General features: G+C 44.3%; 1 protein-coding gene across 1 annotated transcript in view; it reads left to right on the forward strand.

The window, feature by feature from the left end:
* The window catches only part of TMEM108 (transmembrane protein 108), a 205,620-nt gene extending 181,912 nt beyond the window's left edge, over positions 1–23,708 (forward strand). The window contains exons 5-6 of the mRNA XM_075828595.1: positions 21,763–21,917; positions 23,214–23,708. Of these exons, the coding sequence (XP_075684710.1) occupies positions 21,763–21,917; positions 23,214–23,336 (278 nt within the window). The 3' untranslated portion in view covers positions 23,337–23,708. The remainder of the gene's footprint in view (positions 1–21,762; positions 21,918–23,213) is intronic.
* Positions 23,709–27,562: the final 3,854 nt, after the last annotated feature.

Below are 27,562 nucleotides of genomic sequence, written 5' to 3' on the forward strand. Positions count from 1 at the left end.
GGTGTAATAATAAATGTGCATGCAAAGCATATTAAACCAGGTGCAAGTGGAATGTGAAATGTTCTGTTACCCACTATGAAGACTTCAAGATACAGAATTGTGAAAAAAAAAATTGTAGATTGAATTTGTGTAATGTGTGATAAAAGAAGAATATTCTGTCATATTGTGTCAGTGGCAGTTTTTTATCAAATTGATGTTCACCGTCGTTTCATGACCGATCTTTATAGGGGTCAAAGCTCAGACATAGGGGGAGCTCTGTTAATACTGATGCACCGTGCAAGTAGTATGCCAGTATTCCTCTCCTGTGAAGCGTGCAATAAATTCAATTATTTGGCTTAAATTAAAAAAGTAAGACATGTTTTAATAAACAAGTAGCCCTCGGCATGAATCTGTAGCCTCGCCCACTTTTTCCTACTCATATGTCGAAAAACGGTGCAGATGCTTCATAATTATGGCACCCAGTCCGAACACCGTATTTTTCTATATATTTTTCTATATATTTTTCTATATATTTACACCAGACAACTGGCATAAATACATAGATAAATATACCCCATGCAACTCCAAATCCACTGCTTCCATTCACAGAATACATGATAAAAACTATGGCAGCTTGCAGCCGCCACTAGGGGGAGCTCAGTGCATATGAATGTATTCTGCTACTATCGAACTCAACCTGGTAGCAATATGAAAATGCCATGACACTATGTCAGGAAGAAGATGTAGTACAGTGCCAGGCCTCTTCTCACAACAGTCCCATAGCAGATGTGTATTCTACCTCTAGGGTAGGTACGCCAGTGCTCACAGAGAAAGAGAAACTGAAACTGCAACCCCATCTTCCCTTTCAACTATTTACAGATGGATTTTTGGGGGACTGAGAAGGTTTTAATTTTTTGAGGGACTGAGAAGGTTTTTGAACATTTATTGAGAGTCAACAGCCAGGAATGGGGGACTAAAGGCTACTGTAAGATGAGGTCAATATGTCACTTTCACCTATTATATTGTAGAGATTAGCAAATTGTTCGCCAAATGCACGTTTTGTCGATTGAAGAAACAGTTCACAAGCCTTAGATAGGAGAGACTATTCACTTTATACCTATTTAAAAGTGAATCTCAAGCATAGCAAATCGATTCATCCAATAAATCCGTATGGCTGGCGAATTGTGCACCAGTGGGGAATCACAAAATGTAAAATGGGCAGAAAATTTGCTCATCTCTAAGAACAAAATTTCATACACTCCCATGTACTTACGATTTAAGCAATAAATATTATGGGAGAACTGTGATTTACTGGCACTGTTACAAAGATAATGTGAGTGGCTGGCACAGTAAGGGTGGGTTCACACGTGGCGGAATTTCACTTAAATTCCGCTGCGGACACTCCGCAGCGTTAATCCGCAGCGGAGCCGTTTCTGCATTGACTTCCACTTCTATTTAGAAGTGTTCGTTTAGACGATGCGTAACATTCCGCTGCGGAGCATAGGCTGCGGAGCGGAATTTGGTGTCCGCAGCATGCTCTGTCTGTTGCGGAGCAGTGGCGGACTCATGGCGGAATTTCTCCATTGACTTCAATGGAGATTCTAAATTCCGCAATGAAGTCCGCAGCTGTCATGCACATGTTATGTGTGCTGCGGATACGTCTTGCTTTTTTGCCATGACATTTCTTCATTCTGGCTGGACCTATGTATTTCTAGGTCTACAGCCAGACTGAGGAAGTCAATGGGGCTCCCATAATGACGGGAGCGTTGCTAGGAGACGTCTGTAAATAGTCACTGTCCAGGGTGCTGAAAGAGTTAAGCGATCGGCAGTAACTGTTTCTGCACCCTGGACAGTGACTACCGATCCAAATATACAGCTATCTGTAAAAAAATATAAGTTCATACTTACCGAGAACTCCCTGCTTCTGTCTCCAGTCCGGCCTCCCAGGATGACGTTTCAGTCTAAGTGACGGCTGCAGCCAATCACAGGCCAAGCACAGGCTGCAGCGGTCACATGGACTGGCGCGTCATCCAGGGAGGTCGGGCTGGATGCCGAAAGAGGGACGCGTCACCAAGACAACGGCCGGTAAGTATGAAATTCGTTTACTTTCACTAGGGAAAGTGCTGTCCCTTCTCTCTATCCTGCACTGAATAGGGAGAAGGGAAGCACTTTTCCCGCAGTCCGCAGCAGCTAGTCCGCATCAATTTACTGCACATTTTGTGCAGATCCGCAGCAGAATCTGCAACGCAGATTCTGTGCGGCATTGATGCGGACAGTTGCGGAGGAAATCCGCCACGTGTGGTCATGCCCTAATGGGAGCACTGTGGCTTTATAGCACTGCTATGGGGGCTAATGTGAGTAAATGGCTGAGGTATGGGGCAATTTGGCTGTCTGGCACTGTTATGGGGGCCCTCTGGCTTCCTAGCACTGTTATAGGGTATAATGTAACAGGATCGCAGGGCATAGAAAAATTGGAGAAACAGAAGCCATGACGCCACAATTTGTTTGTAAATAGTTACAAAATTTTATTAGAACATACAACATAAAGTGACATAAATATAAAACTTAAAAGGATCTAAAATGTCAGTGTGGTTGCTAAAGGTCAGTTGAATCACGGATAACTTGCATAAGAAGGTTCTTAGTAGTTATGTATACCTCAAGAAAAAACCAAGACTTGATATCTATGTTATATCACCCCCTGAGGAAGCTATATCAGCGAAACGCGCGTCGGGGCGCTACTACATCAGGCTACAGTGTGGTGCCATTAGACCATTTATCTCCATGGGTAAGCTCGCACATACACCTGTCATTTGAAAAATACTTTCGTCTGTTTCAAGATTACTTCACATGTTGGGATTCTTTTCCCCTCTACATCTACCTTGACTTTGACCTTCTTGACCTGTTTTTCTTTATGGCGTATTCCATGCAACCTTCTGACTCTGGGCACTTAGGAGCATATGGTTTTGTATAAACCCTCTGTTTCCCTTTACCAATTTTTTCATAAATTAGGATGCATGGACGCTTATATGATATAACATAGATATCAAGTCTTGGTTTTTTCTTGAGGTATACATAACTACTAAGAACCTTCTTATGCAAGTTATCCGTAATTCAACTGACCTTTAGCAACCACACTGACATTTTAGATCCTTTTAAGTTTTATATTTATGTCACTTTATGTTGTATGTTCTAATAAAATTTTGTAACTATTTTCAAACAAATTGTGGCGTCATGGCTTCTGTTTCTCCAATTTTTCTATGATGTAATGAAGCTTTGCTACGATATAACCATATATTGGAGGTGCTCAGACACTTGTCAGTGGCACCTAACCTGTGATTTGACCTGTTGAGTTTATATATTTAAAAGGATCGCAGGGCATGTCCATGTTTTTTTTTTTTTACTAAACTGACCTGGAAAATGTGAAAAACAAAATGGTTGCTGGGAGTTTTGATACACAAGGCCCCTTATTTTTTTTTTTAGAGAAATGAAAGTGTTAATGAAGCACAGCACAGGTTTTGTTTTTTTTTTTTACAGATAACTGTTAGGAGCTTTCACAAGTGTAACTGCATTTCACACTGGGAGCACACACTTTTTTTTCAAGTTATCTTGCATAGATTAGCATAATGTCAGAATGTAAAAAAAAGACCATTTGTAAGTCAATAGATTTTTCCATTTGTTTTACCAGATTTAGGTCACGCTATGATTCTATTAGTCAATTATATGAGAAAATGTACATGCTCAATTCATATAAATATTTGCAGGAGTGAGAAAAATTTTTCATGTATAAGCCATTCCGATCATTATAGATATGCAGTGTGTGCCCATTTTGGTATATATAAATACATATATATATATATATATATATATATATATATATATATATATATATATATATATATATATATATATATATATATATATATATATATTGAATATGGTTGAAATCCAGAGATAAACATGGATACAGAATACGTCTTTGTCTGGTTTTTCAGATGTATTTCACCTATATTTTCTCCCATTGCCTAGCCACAAATATGACAGAAATATATGGATAACAATAAGAAGTGAATACAGCAACAAGAGAACATGCTGCGTATTTAAAATACAAACAAAAAATACACAGTGTGAATAGCTGCATTAACATATTAAAGACCCTCTGTATGCAGAATGAATATGAACATAACATAGACTTGTGTACAGCCAGAACTATAATAATGAAAAGGGTAAAAAAAAAATAACGCTATAATGTAACGGAGCTTCAATGTTTACCATAAAAATGTTCACAGTTCTTTTCATACTTTCATCATTTATTAAATGTGATAATTTTAGACTTAAACAGATCTCCCTCTAGTGAAATTGTAACAACTATGGAACCTTCGGTAAAAAATAAAAAAATAAAAAAATAAACTAACCAGACAAAAAAAGCATTGCTGGCACCTAGTGGGCATTGCAGTAATTGCTGCATAAAAATGTAAATTCCCTATATCCAGCTATTTTTAGGAACTTGATAAGTAATTGTTCACCTCATGCTTCAATGATGAGTGAAAATGTCAGCTCTATAAATCACTGTCCACTGATGAGCCGCTCTTGTAAGCTGAATACTGAAGCGTGTTCTACCATTGATTGACTGATGATCCAATTATGACATCTGTTCTTAGAACTGTACACAAAAGATAAAGACTACAGATTTAACCCGTTACTAGAATTTAAAGCAATGGTAATGCAAATAAATGCCTTTCCGTTAATGGGTTCCTCCGACGGAAAGGTCTGACAGAAACCAAATGCTGATGTGAACACACGCTTACATGGAGGTTTTCTTTTCTTTTCTTTTTTATTTTCTCTCCACTGTGGATGGGTTAGGGGTAAGGGTTAAAGTGGGTGGGTTTTGATATATTTGTAATAGCTCTTTCGATCGTGTCTGATTGTTTAATATTAGTAGATATTGTGAAATTTGCTAATGTCAACTATAAGGGTATGTTCACACGCAAAAAACTTAAATATGGAGCTGTTTTCAAGGGAAAACCACTCCTGATTTTCAGAAGTTTTTTAAGCAAACTCACGTTTTTACGGCCGTTTTGTAACTGTTTTTCTATAGAGTCAATAAAATACGGCTCCAAAAACGTCTTCTTTTTTCAGGGTGTTTTTTTACACGGCCGTTTTTAAAAACGGCCTGGTAAACAAACGGCCCTTTGGAACAGAACGCCGTATTTCCCATTGAAATCAATGGGCAGATGTTTGGAGGCGTTTCTGGTTTTTATGTCCATTTTCCAGCCGTTTATGGCCCGAAAAACGGCCGAAAATAAGCCGTGTGAACATACCCTAAGGGTATGTTCCCACGGCCTATTTACGGACGTAATTCGTGCGTTTTTTCCCCGAATTACGTCCGAAAATAGCGTCTCAATAGCGCTGACAAAAATCTGCCCATTGAAAGCAATGGGCAGACGTTTGTCTGTTCACACGAGGCGTATATTTACGCGCCGCTGTCAAATGACGGCGCGTAAATAGACGCCCGCGTCAAAGAAGTGACCTGTCACTTCTTTGGCCGTAATTGGAGCCGTTATTCATTGACTCCAATGAATAGCAGCGCCAATTACGTCCGTAATGGACGCGGCGTTCAAGCGCCTGCACATGCCGTTACGGCTGAAATTACGGGGATGTTTTCAGGCTGAAACATCCCCATAATTTCAGCCGTTACGGACGCCCTTGTGTGAACATACCCTAAGTGCTATTATTATGAAGTGGAAGCTTCTAGGAGTAACAGCAGCTCAACCACAAAGCAGTAGAATATGCAAACTTACAAAGCGGGGCTGCCTGTCCTCTCTTGCAACTTACTACGTAACGTGTCAAGTTATTTTTTTTAAGCTACGCCTCTAATCCACTTAATCCCTGCCCATACACACCCGGTTCAGCCCACACAGTATCATGCTCCCATAGTGCCTCCCACACAGTATAAGACCAAATAGCTGCCCCCACACAGTATAATGCCCTCTAGCTGCCACCATACAGAAAAATTCCCCCATAGCTGCCACCATACAGTATACTGCCCCATAAATGCACCAATACAGTATAAAGCCAACACAGATGCCCCCATACAGTATAATGCCCACTCAAATGCCCCCATGCAGTATAATGCCCACACAGATTCTCTCATGCAGTATAATGCCCATACAGATGCCCCCATGCAGTAGATTGCCCAAACAAATTCCCCCATACAGCATAATGCCCTCATAGCTGCGCCCATACAGTATAATGCCCTTAGCTGCCCCTAGTTCCAGTGCCCTTGTAGATAGTGCCCATGTACATGGCGCCACAGTGTCCCCTGTAGATAGCGCCCCTATATAGTGCCACAGTGTCCATGTAGATAATGCCACACCCCCTTGATGATAGCGCCACAACTTTCCCTGTAGATATCACCATTGGGACTCCCTCTAGGGGCGGAATCCCCAGCCAGAGCATAGGCCGGTGATTCCACTCCGAGGGAAGCCCTGATGTCACCGTACATATATGTCCTCAGGACGCAGATACAGTTGAACCCAATTCTGAAGCAGGGAACCATCAACTTCCTGCTTCAGAATTAGTACATAGCGGAGGAGCAGTGACCTCAGGGTTTTCGTCTAGGAGCGGAATCCCCGGCCAGATCATCGGCAACGGGGATTCCGCTCAAGGAGTACCCACTGATGTCACTGTCCACATATGGACAGTAACGTCAATGGCTTACCCGAGTAAAGCGCTTAAAGTAGCGCTGTGCCCAGGGAGTCCTCGGCAAGTGGAAGAGCTCCCTCTGCTCCTCCGCTATGAACTAATTCTGAAGCAGGAAGCTGATGGTTCCCTGCTTCAGAATTGGGTTCAACTGTATCTGCGTCCTGAGGACACAGATACAGTTGACAGCGGGACATACCAACGGCCGCACGGGACAGCGGGACACCGCCCGGAATCCGGGACTGTCCCGCTGAATTTGGGACGGTTGGGAGGTATGACCATGTGCAATGCCAAGGAACAGCTGGAGTGGTATAAAGCATGCCGCTACTGGACTCTGGAGCAGTGGAAACTTGTTCTGTGGAGTGATGAATCACGCTTCTCTATCTGGCAGTCTGTTGGACAAGTCTGGGTTTGGCTGATCCTAGGACAATGCTACCAACAAGAATGCATAGTGTCTACTGTAAAATTTTGTGAAGGAGGGATAATGGTCTGTTTTTGTTTTTTTCAGGGTATGGACTGGGCCCCTTATTTTTGGTGAATATTAATGCTACAGCATACAAAGACATTTTGGACAATTGTATGCATTTGTATTACCAGCAAGCCAACAGAAAAAAAAAAAAAAGGAAATATATATTATAGTAGCATAAATAAGTTTGAATTAGTCTGTTATATACCATTTCCACAGTGTGATAATATTTATACTTTATAGTCTATAAAACATTTCAAGAATTATTTAAAAACAAATGTAACTTTATTGGTGTCATCATTATAATGACATCATCAGGCAGGTTCTATTCATCTCTGTTATGACTTGGTTGTATGAAACATTAAAATTCTTGACTGAACCTAGAGTAAGGACGGGGGAATTGTATAGTAACTATAGCAACCTGATTAGATGTACAATAATGGCAGAAGTAAACAATAGAATCCTATGAGTCAGATGCACACCAGCACATTCATTTCATTAGTTGTGCTGATGTCAGAAAACAGACAACGTGCAGGGCATGGCTGGCTGGAAAAACGTCAGCAAATCCTGCAGATAAAAAGATTGCCCTACTGACTGGTACTACTGAAAAGTTGTGCTTCAATAGCAATAATGATAAGTATAGCTGAGGGCATACAGTGTAGCATCAGGGAATGTATATTATTTGGTCCGAACAAAATGGCTCTATGATCATCATATAATTTATTATTGTACATGTAAAAAACAACCCGCTCTCAAGGCACCCTTTAAATGAATAGTATAGTTTATAGTACGATATAGATTGTATGAAAATATACACCTTAAAAAATGTGAATTTGAATCCTAGGTCAACATATGTATATCGCAATACTGTACAGTATATAAAAATGGAACAATATAATCACACACATATATATATATATATATATATATATATATATATATATATATATATATGTGTGTGTGTATATATATAAAATATATATATATATATATATATATATAGAGAGAGAGAGAGAGAGAGAGAGAGAGAGATAAACTACTTATATATGAAGAGCATAAAAATATAATTTATAGTTTTATTAAAATGTTTATATTTTTATGTTTTTCATATATAAGTAGTGTGTATATATATATATATATATATATATATATATATATGTATATAAATGTATATATATATAGAGAGAGAGAGAGAGGGAGCGGGTTAATTTTTATATGTACATTTGGGGATTGAATCGAACCATTGAACTCGGCTCCCCTTTTTGTGTTGTACCACAGGTGAGCCACTCATATCTGTTGCTGCTATATAATTTATTATACTAAAGGACTGACCTAGTATATTCTGTTTATATCTGATTTGTGGTTGTAGACAGTTTATTAACATGGGCACTGCTTTTATAGCAAATGTCGATTCCCTTTTTAAAAAAAAAAGAAATTGGGCTGCACCACGTGTGTCTATAAAAAGCACAGACCTTAAATAGGATAACGTTAAGTTACTTTCATACTAGTTTTTTCTTGTAATCCTCCCTTATATTTTGCTATATTTGGCTTGCCATCATGCAGGGACTTGTACGTAGAAGTAAAACAAAACATGCTAATCCATACTTCTATTTGTATTTTAAGAAGCTGGGTGACTTCCACAATTCCTAAATTACAAGGCAAACAGTGGTAGTCACCTGCACCAGGGGGAACAAGACTTACTTTTAAAGTTAAAGTAAATTCAAAATTGAACTTTTTTTATTTCCTCTGAATCCCTAACTTCTTATGAATGACCAGAGGAAATACATATTTTTCAAATGAAAGATTTTATAACATGCCATACTAAAGGAGTCATATATGTGATTTGCTCTACGTTTTAAAAGAAATAGGAAACATTTTAGTAATGTCTCTAAGGGCACATTCAGACATGGCGTAATTGCTGTTGAATTCCGCTGCAGATAGTCCGCAGTGGAAATCTGCAGCAGCCGTTTTTTTCATAGATTTTTAGATAACTTAGTTCAAACGTTGCGGAAGATAACAGTGCGGAATTTAGGCTGCGGTGCAGAATTTTCACTCCGCAGCATGCACATTATGTTGCAGAGAAGCAGCAGATTTTCACAGCGGATTTCAAGTCTGCAGTGATATCCGCAACGTCTGAATTACCTGTCAAATATAAAAATGTTTCAGCAAATTCGCAACAAATCTGCAGAAACATTTTCAGCTGAAAAATTCCGCCACATCTGAGCATGCACTAAGGGTTTTAGAGGCAATCCACTTTCTAGATATGTTAAAGAAGTACATGGATGTGTTTTAAAGGGAACTGAATTTTTTGAGTAGAAATTATACCCCGGGGATAGAGAACAGGGAGATTATATTAAGAAAATGGTGAGGGCCGAGAGCAAATGGCTCTTCAACTTTAATGCATTGACCCGATGAGGAATTGATTGTGAAATTGATCTTTTCGCCTTTTAGCACTGCTTAATTTTTATTTTTGGTGTATACATTATAACTAAATCTCAAACCATGTACTACTAAGGACCTTTTTGAAGCATTGCTCTTTATATTTATGATTAATAATATTGTTAAATATATTTTGTAATTATTTATACTAAAGGGATTTAGATCGGATTAACAATAAAACCAATAATGGAAATAATATTGTAGATTTAATTTGACTAAATTACAGTTCATCAATGCGCTGCTATAAACAGTCATTTCTTTTTAGAAGGTTTATTAAAAAAAAAAAACTAAAAATTTGATTGCACCACTCTATATTAGTTGTTTTTTTTTTTGAATGGTGCAGTATAACATCTTCTTTAAACCAAAAGAAACTTTATTAAACCACAAAGGGTTCACATATGCTTCAGATAGTAGTAACACTTTTTCCATTTTTTTTAAAATAAAATATGTTTTTAAACATCTGTTTCCAATTATCAGAGGAAGATCATGCCAACCAAGAAAATAAAATCAAGATTCCAACTCCATAGGTTTGAGAAAACCACATTGGAGCTCTGTGTCTGCCACTCCAGACAGGTTTATAAGTAAAAACTGCAGGCTGTAGCGTCGGGTTTACTCACCTCATGACGCCCCGCAGCCATGGATCTGTGAGCGCTGATCCCTGTCTCCTTCCCAGGAGACGCCACTCACTACTGCTCCAGTCCGCTGTGTCCTAAAGGGTGTGCGCGCGCTCGTGCCCGCTCTTAAAGGGCCAGCGCTCACACATGGAGAAAATCATCATCATCAACACACATGATTTCCTGGACTATTAGAAGGCTCCAGCCCGTCTATCCTTGCCTGAGCGTTGTTAGTATATTCCAAGTCTGTCTTGCAAATGGTCCCTTAGTGTTTCCCATTCCAGTTTCTACCCGTACCCTGTTACCTGTTCCTGTATCCCGTGCTGTGTTCTTGTTCCTGTGCCTACTAGTTGGAGTAGTTTCTACTGCACCTTTGTCATCCGCCACGTCCTGTGTCATCTGCCACATCAAGAGGGATTCACCACATCTGGCACAACCTGCGGCACCTGCTGTCATCCGCCACCACTGGCGTTACGTGCTGCATCCACCTTCATCCGTGCCAGAGCTGCGGCCACTGTCTGGATTATCCAGGTATCCTTGTGCGGGACTTTGTATTGCTGGGGTTCCCTGTTGTTTGGCCAGTTGCCTCCCTGCTACGGCGGTGCGGCCTAGTGGGTCCACATACCCACAGACCGTGACAATACGCTCAGGCCATGGACCCTGCTGGTCAACCTGAGACCTTGACGACACAAATCATGCTGGCTGAGATGCAAGACCTCCAGTCACGGCAAGACCAACTCCTCCTGTTGGTGAACGCCATTGCCCATCGGCTGCTTGCTCCAACCACGGTCGTCACCGCACCCATTCCTGCTGTTCCTCCTGCTACACTTCCTGTCTGTACCAGTGCCGACCCCTATGCTTCTTGTCGCTACCTCCACGCTATGACAGAGACCCGAGGACCTGCAGGGGATTTTTGAATTAGTGCCTGATCCACTTCAGACTACATGCCAGGTCCTTCTCTTCGGATGACGTCAGGATCGCCTTCATCATCTCCCACCTTACTGGCAAAGCCCTGGCATGGGCTGATCCTCTGTGGGAACATGAGGGACCAGAGACCCGTGACTTGCAGTGCTTCTTACGGACCTTCCGCTCGATCTTTCAGGAACCTGGGAGAGTTTCTTCGGCGGCTGCATCTCTGCTGATCCTACACCAGGGAGACCTCTCCGTGGGCGAGTATGCCATTCAGTTCCGTATCCTGGCTGCTGAGCTAACCTGGAACAACGAGGCTTTGGTGGCCACATTCTGGCAGGGACTGTCTTCGGGGATTAAGGACGAGCTGGCCGCTCGCGATCTGCCATCTACCCTGGACGATCTTATCCTACTTGCCACCCGGGTTGACATGAGGATCCGAGAGCGTTCCCAAGAAGTTCTCCGGGAGAGAGAACTTCCTAGGCTGGATTCTACTTTTCAGCAATCCTCCTCAGTCATCCCACCAGAGGATCCTATGCAGATGAACCATGTCAAATTGTCTATCCAGGAGAAACAACACAGACGCACTTCTGGACTTTGTCTATATTGTGGCCTTGGAGGCAATATTGTGCGTCTGTGTCCCCAGAGGCCAGAGAGACCCCATTGCCTAAGATTGGTTGGAGAGACATCCCTAGGTGGAACGGTACCTAATTGTAAAGGATCTGCCAGGCACAACTTCTGTGTATACGCCCATAGGTAATCAGTCTGCACCTGAGTCTATGTCTCTGAGACTGACTCCTTCTTCCACCACTCAGGATGGCAGGCTTAGGAGTGGGAGAGCCTATCGCAGCCTGGCCAGATGGAGGTAGCTCCCGCCCTCTGTCTATTTATACCTGCCTTTCCTGTTCCTCCTTTGCTTGTGATTCTTCTCGTGTGGTTTCCTGGCCCTGCTACAGCTCCTAACTATTTGACCCTGCTCCATACTGACCCTGGCTTACTGACTACTCTCCTGCTCTGCGTTTTGTAACTCGTACACTCCTGGTTTGACTCGGCTCGTTCACCACTCTTGTTGCTCACGGTGTTGCCGTGGGCAACTGCCCATTTCCCTTAGCTTTGTTTACCCTTGTCTGTTTGTCTCGTGCACTTACTGAGCGTAGGGACCGTCGCCCAGTTGTACCCCGTCGCCTAGGGCGGGTCGTTGCAAGTAGGCAGGGACAGAGTGGCGGGTAGATTAGGGCTCACTTGTCCGTTTCCCTATCCCCGCCATTACCTAATCACAAGCCCATATACCTAGTCTACCCTGGTCCCTGACACTACTATGGACCCCCTTGAGACCCTGTCTCAGCAAATGCAGGGTCTCTCCCTACAGGTCCAGGCCCTGGCTCAGAGGGTCAACCAGCCTGACGCTACCATGGTAGTGGCCCTCAACTCACCTCTTGAACCCCACCTCAAGATTCCTGACCAATTCTCAGGGGACCGGAGGACTTTTCTCTCCTTTCGGGAGAGTTGTAGGCTCTACTTTCGCTTAAAGCCTCACTCCTCAGGTTCTGAGAGCCAGCGGGTGGGTATAATTATGTCCCGGCTCCAGGAAGGGCCCCAAGAGTGGGCCTTCTCCTTGGCTCCTGACGCCCCTGAACTTTCCTCCGTTGACCGTTTCTTTTCTGCTCTCGGACTCCTTTATGACGAGACTGACAGGGCTGCCTTTGCCGAGAGTCAGCTGGTGACCTTACGTCAGGGTAAGAGACCTGTTGAGGAGTATTGTTCTGACTTTAGGAAGTGGTGCGTAGCTTCTCGGTGGAATGACCCTGCCTTAAGGTGCCAGTTTAGGTTGGGTCTGTCGAACGCCCTGAAAGACCTGCTAGTTAGCTATCCCTCTTCTGACTCCCTAGACCAGGTTATGGCTTTAGCGGTACGACTTGACCGACGTCTCAGGGAATGACAACTTGAACGTTTTTGTGTTTTCCCCTCTGACTCCCCCATGATGCCTCCCGAGGTCCCGTTGCTTCGCTCTTCCACGGAAGACTCGGAGGTACCTATGCAACTCGGGGCCTCCGTGTCCCCCCGACAACGTAGGGAGTTCCGCAGGAAGAATGGTCTCTGCTTCTATTGTGGGAATGACAAGCATCAAGTGAACACCTGTCCTAGGCATAAGAATAAGCAGCCGGAAAACTTCCGCGCCTAAGTGATCATCGGGGAGGTCACTTGGGCGCACAGGTATTTCCCGTAAATATGAAACGTAATAAAATCTTGCTTCCCTTTCAGGTCTCTTTTGGTAGTAGGTCTGCTACCGGCAGTGCCTTCGTGGATTCAGGGTCTTCTGCTAATATCATGTCTGTGGAATTTGCTATGTCTCTAGCTATGCCTTTGATTGATTTGCCTAAACCTGTCCCGGTAGTGGGTATCGACTCCACTCCTCTTGCTAATGGTTATTTTACACAGCATACCCCTGTTTTTGAACTCCTTGTTGGCTCCATGCATTTGGAGCAGTGCTCTGTACTGTTGATGCAGGGATTATCGTCCGATTTGGTTTTAGGCCTTCCCTGGTTGCAGTTGCATAATCCCACGTTTGACTGGAATACTGGGGAGCTTACCAAATGGGGTAATGAATGCTTGACGTCATGTTTTTATGTTAATTCTATTTCTCCCCCTGAGGAGGTGAACACGCTACCTGAGTTTGTTCAGGACTTCGCTGATGTTTTCTCTAAGGAGGCCTCCGAAGTGTTACCTCCTCATAGAGAATACGATCGAATTGGTACCAGGAGCTAAGCTCCCTAAGGGTAGGATATTTAATCTTTCTTGTCCCGAACGTGAAGCCATGAGAGAGTATATCCAGGAATGCCTGGCCAAGGGTTATATTCGCCCCTCTACTTCTCTGGTAGGTGCTGGCTTCTTCTTCGTAGGGAAGAAGGATGGTGGTCTTAGGCCATGCATTGACTACCGTAACTTGAATAAGGTCACTGTAAGGAACCAGTATCCCCTTCCTTTGATTCCTGATCTCTTTAATCAGGTTCAGGGGGCCCAATGGTTCTCTAAGTTTGATCTACGGGGGGCGTATAACCTTATCCGCATCAAAGAGGGGGATGAGTGGAAGACTGCGTTTAACACGCCCGAAGGTCATTTCGAAAACCTCGTCATGCCCTTTGGGTTGTGTAATGCTCCCGCGGTCTTCCAGAATTTCATAAATGAGATTTTAAGAGATTACCTGGGGGTATTTCTTGTAGTGTACCTTGATGACATACTGGTGTTTTCCAAGGACTTGTCCTCCCACATTGAGCATGTCAGGAAGGTGCTCCAGGTCCTTCGGGAAAACAAACTGTTTGCGAAAACTGAAAAATGTGTGTTTGGGGTCCAGGAGATACCATTTATGGGTCAAATCCTCACTCCTCATGAATTCCGCATGGACCCCGCCAAGGTCCAGGCTGTGGCGGAATGGGTCCAACCTGCCTCCCTGAAGGCGTTACAGTGTTTCTTGGGGTTCGCTAATTATTACAGGAGATTTATTGCTAACTTCTCGGTCATCGCTAAGCCTCTTACGGACCTCACTCGCAAAGGTGCTGATCTCCTCCACTGGCCTCCAGAGGCTGTCCAGGCTTTTAAGGTCCTTAAGAAGTGCTTTATCTCGGCCCCGGTGCTGGTTCAGCCCAACCAAATGGAGCCATTTATCGTGGAGGTTGACGCATCCGAGGTGGGAGTGGGGGCTGTCTTGTCCCAGGGTACCAGGTCCCTCACCCATCTCCGTCCCTGTGCCTACTTCTCCAGGAAGTTTTCGCCCACTGAGAGTAACTATGATATTGGCAACCGTGAACTCTTAGCCATTAAATGGGCATTTGAAGAGTGGCGCCACTTCCTGGAGGGGGCTAGGCACCAGGTAACGGTCCTTACCGACCACAAGAATCTGGTTTTCCTAGAATCTGCCCGGAGGCTAAACCCGAGACAAGCTCGATGGGCGCTATTTTTTACCAGATTCAGCTTTTTGGTTACCTATAGGGCTGGGTCTAAAAATATTAAGGCCGATGCACTGTCGCGTAGCTTCATGGCCAGTCCTCCTTCGGAGGAAGATCCTGCTTGTATTTTGCCTCCTGGTATAATCATTTCTTCTATTGATTCTGATTTAGTCTCTGAAATTGCGGCTGATCAAGGTTCAGCTCCCGGGAACCTTCCTGAGGACAAGCTGTTTGTTCCCCTGCAATTCCGGCTAAGGGTACTTAGGGAAAATCATGACTCCGCACTATCTGGTCATCCAGGCGTCCTGGGTACCAAACACCTCATTGCCAGAAACTATTGGTGGCCTGGGTTGCCTAAAGACGTTAAGGCCTACGTCGCCGCTTGTGAGGTTTGTGCTAGGTCCAAGACTCCCAGGTCCCGACCAGCGGGCTTACTACGTTCTTTGCCCATTCCCCAGAGACCTTGGACCCATATCTCCATGGATTTTATCACCGATTTGCCTCCATCTCAAGGCAAGTCGGTGGTGTGGGTTGTAGTAGACTGCTTCAGTAAGATGTGCCACTTTGTGCCCCTCAAGAAACTACCCAATGCTAAGACGTTAGCTACCTTGTTTGTCAAACACATCCTGCGTCTCCATGGGGTCCCTGTCAATATTGTTTCGGACAGAGGGGTACAATTTGTTTCATTGTTTTGGAGAGCCTTCTGTAAAAAGTTGGAGATTGATCTGTCCTTCTCCTCTGCCTTCCATCCTGAAACTAATGGCCAAACCGAGAGGACTAATCAATCTCTAGAACAATATTTAAGGTGTTTTATCTCTGACTGTCAATATGATTGGGTCTCATTCATTACCCTCGCCGAATTTTCCCTTAATAACCGGGTCAGTAACTCGTCAGGGGTCTCCCCCTTTTTCTGTAATTTTGGGTTTAATCCACGGTTCTCCTCCGTTTCACCTGGTAGTTCCAACAATCCCGAGGTAGAGGTCGTTCATCGGGAACTCTGCACAGTCTGGGCCCAGGTTCAGAAGAATCTAGAGGCGTCCCAGAGCGTACAAAAAACTCAGGCTGATAGAAGACGTTCTGCTAACCCCTTGTTTATGGTCGGGGATCTGGTGTGGTTATCGTCTAGGAACTTGCGCCTTAAGGTCCCGTCCAAGAAGTTTGCTCCCCGGTTTATAGGGCCGTATAAGGTCATTGAAGTCCTCAATCCTGTCTCCTTCCGACTGCAGTTGCCCCCATCTTTTCGAATACACGACGTGTTTCATGCCTCCCTCCTTAAACGCTGCTCCCCGTCCTTGGCTCCCTCGTGGAAACCTCCTGTTCCCGTTCTCACCCCTGAGGGGGTGGAATTCGAGGTGGCCAAGATTGTGGACAGCAAGATGGTCCAAGGCTCCCTCCAGTACCTGGTCCATTGGAGAGGATACGGGCCTGAGGAGAGGACTTGGGTACCCGCCCGGGATGTTCACGCTGGGGTATTGGTCAGGAAGTTCCACCTTCATTTCCCCAATAAACCAGGTCCACTTAGTAAGGGTCCGGTGGCCCCTCATAAAAAGGGGGATACTGTAAAGGATCTGCCAGGCACAACTTCTGTGTATACGCCCATAGGTAATCAGTCTGCACCTGAGTCTATGTCTCTGAGACTGACTCCTTCTTCCACCACTCAGGCTGGCAGGCTCAGGAGTGGGAGAGCCTATCGCAGCCTGGCCAGACGGAGCTAGCTCCCGCCCTCTGTCTATTTATACCTGCCTTTCCTGTTCCTCCTTTGCTTGTGATTCTTCTCGTGTGGTTGCCTGGCCCTGCTACAGCTCCTAACTATTTGACCCTGCTCCATACTGACCCTGGCTTACGGACTACTCTCCTGCTCTGCGTTTTGTACCTCATACACTCCTGGTTTGACACGGCTCGTTCACCACTCTTGTTGCTCACGGTGTTGCCGTGGGCAACTGCCCTATTTCCCTTAGCTTTGTTTACCCTTGTCTGTTTGTCTCGTGCACTTACTGAGCGTAGGGACCGTCGCCCAGTATTACCCCGTCGCCTAGGGCGGGACGTTGCAAGTAGGCAGGGACAGAGTGGCGGGTAGATTAGGGCTCACTTGTCTGTTTCCCTACCCCCGCCATTACACTAATAAAGCATTCTGTTCCAAGCTGAATATTCCTGTGACCCTAGTATCCGGCGAGAGGACGCATCAGGTTTTTGCCTATCTTGACTCTGGGTCTGCGGCAAACTTCATCCAAAAGGAGCTAGTGGATCATCTTCAGTTGCCCACAGTTCCATCTGGAGACATCTTTGGCTGTTGCCTCAGTGAATGGACTGCCTCTGCCTGATCCCATCATTTCTAAAACTAAGCCGTTGAAGCTCCAGGTTGGAGTCCTTCATTCTGAACTAATTTCTTTCCTTGTTTTGCCCATGGCCATCAATCCTGTTCTGCTGGGCCTGCCTTTGCTTCGACTACATGCCCCAGTCCTGGACTGGAATTCCGGAGAGGTTCTCCAATGGGGTTCTAAGTGCCTTGGTCGTTGTCTGTTGCAGATCCATCCTGTCCAGCCTCCTCTACCTCAATCATTGACGGGACTGCACCCCCAGTTTGCTCAGTTTGCAGATGTTTTCTTCAAAAGGGAAGCTGAGACGCTACCTCCAGATCGGACTTATGACTGCCCCATTGAACTGGTTCCTAATGCCTCTCACCTCAGTGGCCGAGTATATCCGCTCTCCTTGCCAGAGTCTCTATACATGTTGGCCTATATCAAGGAGAATTTGGAGAGGGGTTTCATATGAAAGTCTTCCGTCCCGGCCGGGGCTGGGTTCTTCTTCGTTAAAAAGAAAGACGGATCCCTTCGATGCTGCATTGACTACCGAGGTCTCAACCAGATCACAATCAAGAACAAATACCCGTTGCCACTTATATCCGAGCTGTTTGATCTCATACGAGGAGCCAAAAATTTTTCTAAGTTAGACCCGCAGGGGGCTTATAACCTAATGCGGATTCGCTGGGGTGACGAATGGAAGACGGCATTTAACACCCGTGACGGGCACTACGAATACCTAGTGATGCCCTTCGGACTGTGTAACTCTCCCGCAGTGTTTCAGGAATTCGTTAATGATATCTTCCGAGATCTCATCTATATCTGTGTTGTTGTTTTCCTCGATAATATTTTGATTTACTCCCCAGATTCGACGACTCATCAGAGGCATGTCCGTCAAGTTCTACTACGATTAAGGGAGAATCGTTTATACGCCAAGCTGGAGTAGTGCGTCTTTGAGAGGAGCCTTCCTCTCCTGGGCTACATCAACTCGGATCAAGGTCTCAAGATGGATCCTGAGAAAGTGGGAGCTGTTCTGGAGTGGCCACATCCTCAAGGCCTGAGGTCCATACAGCGTTTCCTGGGATTCGCCAATTTCTATCGGCAGTTTATCCAAAACTTCTCATCACTGACATCTCCTATTTTCACCCTTACCAAGAAGGGTTTGAACGCCAAGGTGTGGACCCCAGAGGCAGAGTCCGCATTTATTAGTCTCAAAAAAGCCTTCACTTCAGCCTCGATTCTTCATCATCCTGACGTATCTCGGCAGTTTTCTTTGGAGGTGGATGCCTCTTCTTTTGGTACAGGTGCACGTCTGTTCCAGAAGAGATCCAAAGGAAAGGCAGTAGTATGTGGCTACTACTCGAGACTTTTTTCTTCTGCAGAGCGCAATTACTCTATTGGGGATCGGAAGCTACTGGCCATCAAATTGGCTCTGGAGGAGTGGAGACATATGCTGGAGGGCGCAGCTCACCCCATCCTGATCTACACCGACCACGAAAACCTCACCTACCTTCAGTCCGCTCAATGACTAAATCCCGGTCAAGCCAGGGGGTCGCTGTTCTTCACCCGTTTCCAATTTGTGCTCCACTACCGTCCCGCTGACAAGAATGTGAGGGCCGATGCCCTGTCCAGGTCATTTGAGACGGATGACACAGTGGAGTCCCTTCAAACTATCATAGACCCGTCCTGCATTGTCACTGCCAATCCTTTGCAGGTTAGAGACATCCCTCCGGGGAGGACTTTTGTTCGGTTGGCAGACAGGAGAAGAATTCTTCGATGTGGACACAGTTCTAAACTGGCTGGGCACCCTGGTATTCGTAAAATCCGAGACCTGATTGCTCGTCACTTCTGGTGGCCCACGCTGTCCAAGGATGTTGTGGACTTTGTCTCTTCTTGCACGGTGTGTGCTTCTAACAAGGGTACTATCTCCAAGCCTGCCAGCCTGCTTCAACCTCTGCCTGTGCCCAATGCCCCCTGGCAGCACATTGCGATAGACTTTGTCACTGACCTTCCCCCCTCAGCAGGATGCAACACTGTCAGGGTGGTGGTGGACCGGTTCTCGAAAATGGCACATTTTATCCCGCTGACCGGCCTACCTTCTGCTCCCTGACTGGTGAGTCTCTTCATTCAGCACATCTTCCACGTGCATGGCTTGCCCCTTCACATTGTGTCCGATTGGGGGGTTCAGTTTACCTCGAAATTCTGGAGGGCTCTCTGTAAACTCCTGGATGTGAGTTTGGACTTTTCCTCAGCCTATCACCCCCAGTCCAATGGGAAAGTCGAGAGGATCAACCAGATCTTGGAGAATTATCTCTGTCACTTCATCTCCTTACAGCATGATAACTGGGTACGGCTTCTTCCATGGTCCGAGTTCTCAGACAACAACCACACAAGCGAGTCCACCACTTCCACTCCGTTTTACATTGTGTACAGTCAACATCCTAGAGTCCCTCTTCCAGTGTCTACTACATCTACTGACTCTGCATTTGGGGACTTTCTGCAAATCTGGCAACAGACCCGGTCTTCTATTTTGCTGGCTGTCGATCGCATGAAGCGAAAAGTGGATACAAAAAGAAGGTATCTTCCAGGTACCAAAGTCTGGCTGTCCTCACGGAACATTCGTTTGAAGGTGCCTTCATACAAATTTGCTCCCAGATTCCTCGGTCCTTTTGAGATTCTGCAACAGATTAACCCTGTCTCCTATAAACTGCGGCTGCCTCCTACCCTCAGAATCCCCAACTCCTTTCATGTGTCGCTCCTGAAACCAGTGGTCCTGAACCGCTACAGCAAGCCTTCATGTTCCACAACTGCTCCCAGCGGTTCTTCTGATGTGTTCAAGGTGAGGGAGATCCTGGACTGCAAGAGGGTAGGAGGAAGGACTTTCTATTTGGTGGACTGGAGAGGGTTTGGTCCTGAGGAGACGTCCTGGGAGCCAGTGGAGAACCTTGATGCCCCTGCTCTCATTAAGAAGTTCCTCTCTCGCTCTGGTCCCAAGAAGAGGGGGCGTAAGAGGGGGGATACTGTAGTGTCCATGGCCGCGGGCCGTCGGGTTTACTCACCTCCTGACGCCCGCAGCTATGGATCTGTGAGCGCTGGTTCCCGTCTCCTTCCCAGGAGATGCCAGCACTCACCTCCGGTCCGCTGTATGCTGTAGGGTGCATGCGCACGCTCGTGCCCGCTCTTAAAGGGACAGCGCGCGCACATGGAGAAAATCATCATCATCAACACACATGATTTCCTGGACTATAAGAAGGCCCCAGCCCATCTGATCCTTGCCTGAGCGTTGTTAGTATATCCCAAGTCTGTGTTGCAAATGGTCCCTTAGTGTTTCCCATTCCAGTTGTTACCCGTGCCCTGTTACATGTTCCTGTATCCCGTGCTGTGTTCTTGTTCCTGTGCCTACTAGTTGGAGTAGTTTCTACTGCACCTGTGTCATCCGCCACGTCCTGTGTCATCTGCCATGTCCAGAGGGATTCGCCACGTCTCGCGCAACCTGCGGCACCTGCTGTCATCCGCCACCTCTGGCGTTACCTGCTGCACCCACCTCTATCCGAGCCAGAGCTGCGGCCACTGTCTGGACTATCCAGGTACCCTTGTGCGGGACTTTGTATTGCTGGGGTTCCCTGTTGTTTGGCCAGCTGCCTCCCTGCTAGGGCGGTGCGGCCTAGTGGGTCCACATACCCACAGATCGTGGCACAGGCTATCAAAGTTTATTTCCTGAGGAAGGAAATAGTGTTTTCTGAAATGCAATGGAATGTTGGTCTCTTATGACCACCGTACCAAATGTTCTTGTGACGTCCCTAAGTATTACCGCAGAGTTTGGCTATAGGGTGATTGAGCACGCTATGTACCGGAATGTCTCTCTCTACAAAGTTAATAACTCAACAGAGTTATTTTCTGGACTTTATGGGCAAGTTTCACAAAGTTGTTCATATGAGCCAACAATCGGCATTAAAAAAAGAACTGTCTACCTTATTTTTTAATCCTGTTCACTACAGCTGGTAAACTCCTACTGATTACTGGCAGTTATCTTCAGTGTACTTTTACTTTTTGTGCATGTGGGAGGTATTAATTGTTTGCGGTGTCCTTAGTGCAATAGCTGCCAGTCTGGAGGGGCCGTTAACAGCACCGTCAGCAAAAACACCCTGAAGTGTATTAACACATACAAGTATATCCATTAATTGTTAGTTAGTGGAGCACGGGTTCTTTATATTATTAACAGTAGAGCGTTAGCCCCTTGCTACAGTATATACTTTAAACAGGCGCTTGTGTATTGTCTTTGTTGTATTTTCTACACTGCAGAGTAAAAATAAATAAGTAAATGAACCAATGTTCAGGTGTAGCTTCGTCTTAAGATTAGAAAACTTTACCATTAGGCAACCTGTAACCTTTCTGTTATGTTTCATTTATAGCCGTTTTATTGACTGTGTGCTGCATGAGACGGAAGAAGAAGGCTTCTAACCCTGAGAATAATCTAAGTTACTGGAATAATGCAATTACAATGGACTATTTCAACAAGCATGCAGTGGAGTTACCGCGAGAGATCCAGTCTCTGGAGACATCAGAAGTAATGCACTATCCCTTTTAAGTTCATATCTACGGGTTATAAATCGGGGTCTTACATTGTATACATTCTGCTCTGGATGAGAAAAAATGCACAACTGTTTTGTTCCAGTGACTATCACGTAAAAGACAACTGGAACAAATGTCTATGTATATAACATATAATACATGTATATAACCAGTACTTCATCAAAAAATGTCCTTACATTATTTATATCATTCTCGCAAATACAAAACAAGTTAGGTACCCATAGGAATACATTATATAGATTTCTGTATAGTTAGGGCTCATGCACATGACCATGTTCAGAATCCAAATAACACGAATCCTTAAAACGATGGCAACATTTAAATCAGGCCATATGGTGTATAATACTTGGGGGTTATCAGCTTCCTGGACTTTACGGAATCCGCACCTAAAACTTGGCAGAATCTTTAACGAGGAAACATGGCCTTTCAGTTCACCTGTTTTTTGCAAGATACAAAAGCAATTCCCTGCTGTGAGCTCTCCCTCTGGAGTTAGTTCATGGTCAGGGGTATTTTCAACCTTATTTTTGGGTTGCACTTCAGCACCGTCTAGATTCACACCCTCACAGCTTATGTTTAAAGGGAATGTCTCCTGTATTTAATTTTAGTTTACTTCAATAGATTTAGGGTATGTTGACATCTTCGTTGGAGTCCTTGTTAGGAGCCTCCATCGCAGATTTAGTCCATAATGCTGAAAAAAAAAACACAGCATGATGCGCTGATTTTTATGGTTAAATAATGGACACCATGACAGAAAGTCGACAGAAGCCAGTGGAATAAATCAATACCATCAGGCGCCGTTAGTGTTGTCATTTCCATTTCCTTCATTGTTCTACTCTAGCTAGTGAGTGTGTGTGTGTGTGTGTGTGTGTGTGTGTGTGTGTGTGTGTGTGTGTGTGTGTGTGTGTGTGTGAAGCTGAGAAGTGAGCTACAGAAAATAGGAGGTGTCACCCTATTCTAACTGCTCCAGTATGAAAACTGGAATATTTCAAGATTTTTTTTTTATGTGGATAGTCACATAAAAAAACAATTACAAAAAAAACCATCTAAAGGTTTTCAAAAATATGTTTATAATAAAAGCTAATTTAAATATAGCATTGTCTGATGATACAGTAGCTAACATAAAAAGTCCAAAGTCCACTTACTAAATTATGGTCTACAGCAAGGTCCCTAAAAACAATTTTTTGGGGATTGTAAGGAGGGTGTTTGGACTTTTTCTATACACAATAATTTGTATCTTTTCGTAATCACCTCTCCATTACCTTTCCTTTAGGACCATCTCTCAGAACCACGCTCCCCAGCCAATGGCGATTACCGAAACAGTGGAATGGTTCTTGTCAACCCATTTTGTCAGGAAACCCTTTTTTCAGGACGTGACCAAGTTTCTGAAATATGATGATGACTGAGCAAATATATGTTTAATACTGTGTTTTCCATTCAGAACATCAACAGCCTTGAATAAAAAGGAAGACTTGTAACCAAACACTAAAGACAGTAAAAACTCTAGTTCTTGATCTACAGTAGAAACTGGATAACAAGTGGTTTAAAGTTTAGTTGGGTTTAGTTAAACTTACAGCCATCCCTCCAAAGTACCCCTAAAGCAAATCATACTCCTATATCACATAAATATGCTTTGTGTAACCCTTTCACCTCCAATAACTACAATGTTTTCAGCTTGTTTTCCTAAAATTTGTCATCTTTTTACAATTGTGGTAAGACTTTACAGAATAATCTGTGGCTTTATAAATAAAGTTATTTATATGTAAAATTGTGTTTTTGTTAATAAAATATACATAGAATTTGCTGTATTTCAGTTTAAAACCAATATATACATTTATATTTTATGTGCTTTTACAGTCACTGTCTGTTACGGCCTGTGGGTATGTGAACACACTGGGCCGTACCGCCGTATCGGTATAGCAGCCAGCCAATACAGAGTACCAAGTAAAGTCTATAGTTCAAGCAAGAGTACCTGTGGTGGTTCAGACAGTAGCGATGACTAGGCTCAGATGGGACTTTGGCACCAGACACCAGGTGTGGTGTAACACAGCAGACAGATCGGTGGTACAACACGACTCCAACTCTTTAATGCACAGGAACAAGGTAGCAAAGCATACAGGATACAGGTAGCAGGTACGGGAACACTGGGAACTGGAATACACTAAGGGACCATTTGCAAAGACTAGCATAGGTAACACAACACAACAACGCTCAGACAATGAAAGAAGGGGCAGGGCCCTTCTTATAGTCCACGGTGATCATGGGAGCAATCAGTCAATCTAAAACATGTGTGTGCTCTGGCTCATTAAGGCCGGGAATGAGCTCGAGCACGCACCCTAGTGGTCACTGCAGGACAGGATGGCCGCGTGTGCTGGCATCTCTGGGGAGGAAGACGTCTGCAGGATGATAGGAGTCTGCGGTCTGCGACCGCGAACGTTACACTGCCCAATTAAACTCGGCACAAACATGCTAACACTTTCATAGATTAATTTCTAGTCAAAGTTGACCATTCTTACTATTTTTTTTGCTTAGAAAGGTCCATACATTTTTATTTCATATAAGTTCCATAAATATCTGATCCTAGTGGACGGACTCCATAAAAAAATTGCTCTTCCCGGTGTAGAAGTGGCCATGCATGTGTGACCATTCTCCATTAAAGTTACAGGTATACAGTATATGGAAACTATTTCCTCCAAACAGATTTTTAAGACATTTCTAGTCAATATGCCATAAACATCTTTGGCAGAAAAACATTTAATCTATTATAATAACCTTTTGAATGAAATGTACAAGCTTCAGGTGCAAATATATAACATGGCTATGTAAGTCAGCACAAGCGGGGTCCTCCTAAGATACTCGTAGAACCTAAAAAATAATTTCCTGCTATGAAACCCACATTGATGGGTATATGTAAGCAGGTAGACTCCTTTAAGAAAAAACATATATTAGATACTGTTGCTAACTCACATCAGTGGTTGTTATTGCCCCCACTGAAGTGTACTCTATACTCCCATGGTCACCTGGGGCCTCAAGTCAATACGGTCAAGATGTGAATTAATTTGCATACAACACGTATTTTAAATTGGCCAACAAAATAGTGGGAGTTCATATGCAAGTGGTGCATTTCCCTCTTTTCTTCATTCAATGTGAACCAACTTTAGCTCATCTGTTTCATCAATATACAGTAGAGGGTCAATCAAGACTTAAAGGTGTTTCATACTAATGTAAATGTACTACAAAGTGTCAGCACATCAAGTGCTAAAAATTTGTAATATATATTGTTTTAAAATTCTGCCTCCGCAAGCAACTACAACATGAACTGGGGAGCAGGGAGCTGTCAGAGGGACTGCAGGTTAGTTGCTGAGTTCTATTCTAAGGACAAACCTGCAGCCGTTCTGACAGCTCCCTGCTCCCCTGTACATGTTGTAGCTGCTTGCAGAGGCAGAATTTTAACACAATGTTTATTACTTCATGTGCTGACACTTTGTAACATATATTTTTATATTAATTTAGAATCACTTTAACCATACATCATTAAACTTAACTAAAAATAGAATCAAGGGGAGTTTGTCAGCAGTTTTGACCCCCTCCCAAAACTGCTAACACTGCAGAATAGCTAACGTGGAAACAAGTCTAAACATACCTATGTTGCCGATCATATTCCTTGCATAACTCAAGAAAAAGTAGTTTTAATCACCCACACTGTAATATGCAAATTAGATGGCAAGTGTTCGCCAAACAGTGAGGTGCCCTGCATTTTCTGCTCCAAACCCTCGCCAACCCCACCCCTCTGCTGTAGATTGATTAAACGGCTCATGATGCCTAGGGCCAGTAGAGCTGTCAATCAGCAGCAGAGAGGAGGAGTTGGGGAGGGTTTACCGAAGAGAATGCAGGACACTTCCCTGATCAGTGGACACTTGCCATCTCATTTGCATATACAAGGACTATGATCGGTAACATAGGTATATCTACACTTGTTTCACCGTTAGCTTTCTAGCAGTGTTAGCCGTTTGGGGGGACTTATAATTGCTGACAGACTCCCTTTAATAAGACTGACGGTAAAAATATCTATTTGCCATAAAATACATTGAATGGCTGTTATCAAAATGCATGACCATTTCCTATATTAATGAAAATAAAAGGTGGTAGGAGTTATAGTGAATATGCTGCACCACATCTAATGTGGGCTCATCCTTAAACACTAAGTGAAGCTTACAGGTGAGTAGATTACTTTTCAGATCTAGTAATCTAGTGATGACTAGTCTTCTCTCACTAGTGTACGTGAAGTATAGCTGCTGATTGATAAATACACTCCTCAACATTGAAATACCAAGAAGGACAAGCCGTAAGGTTATGCAAATTGAGGTAGTAGCAGGTGTTGCTAAAGTCTGCAAATTATCAAATTTTTAAGCACGTAGCTCTAATCTGTGACATGTGGAAGGGGCATAAAAGCCAGATTGTAAGAAAAGTTTTTTAGCCACATGATACGTCAAAAATCGGATCAGGTGGTGTGGGATGATTGTGCGATGCCTCATGTTCGTCGACGTGCCAGTTATCACAACTTTTTCCACACTGAAAGGGACAGAATCCTTTAACTGAGACCTTTGTTTATCACTCAGGCAGATCGCTATGTGCCTTGGCCGAGATGATAGCACTGTTCAATGTTGCGTGTCCCAGAGGTTGGGAGAACAGCAATGAACGGAAATGACAGCAAGAGGTGCGTGGAGGCGAAACTCTGCACGGACAGATAGTCTGATTGGTAGAATGGCGCGTATTGATCCATTCTGTACTGCAAGTGAAATTGGACATCACATCCCAAGCCTAGGGTGGCAACTAATGGTTAGTGTCCACAAAAAAAACATCACAAGGCATTTGCATGACATTGGGCTATGAGCCAGACGTTCAGGTACAGGTGTTCCATTGACCACATGCCACTGCTCTCAAAGGCTATCATGGTGCACAGCAAGACAGCAATGGAGGCTGAAATGGAGGTCTATGCTCTTCAGCGATGAGTGCCGCTTTTATCTCAGACGCAAAGATAGCCGGTGATTGGTCTGGAGACAACGTGGTAATGCCATGAAGAGGTCTTCACAAGGGAACATCACTTCGGTCCCTCTCCCAGAATTATGGTTTTGGGTTTCATAATGTACAGTAGCCGGACCCCTCTAAGTATTCATTTCAGGTAAACTAACAGCTTGCGGATTCAGAGCGGCCCGGGGTATGTCCCGCTGTCAACTGTGTCTGCGTCCTCAGGATGCAGACACAGTTGAACTTAATACTGAAGCAGGGAACCATCAGGTCCCTGCTTCAGAAGGAATTCAGAGTGGAGGAGCAGAGGGAGCTACTCTGCTCGATGAGGATTCCTCGGGCACAGCGCTACTTTAAGCTCTGTGCTCGAGGAAGCCCTTGACATCACTAGTCCATATATGAACAGTGACGTCAGTGGCTACTGATTGAGCATAATCCTCATTGCTGATGATCTGGCCTCTCCTAGACGAAACCCCTGAGGTTACTGTCCATATATGGACATTGACGTTAAGGGTTCCTCCTGTAGCGGAATCCCCGGCCAGAGTTGGGAACAGGGATTCCGCTGAAGGAGTAGCCACTGATGTCACTGTCCAT

Source organism: Rhinoderma darwinii, chromosome 5 (assembly GCF_050947455.1).
Source record: "Rhinoderma darwinii isolate aRhiDar2 chromosome 5, aRhiDar2.hap1, whole genome shotgun sequence".
Lineage (NCBI taxonomy): Eukaryota > Metazoa > Chordata > Amphibia > Anura > Rhinodermatidae > Rhinoderma > Rhinoderma darwinii.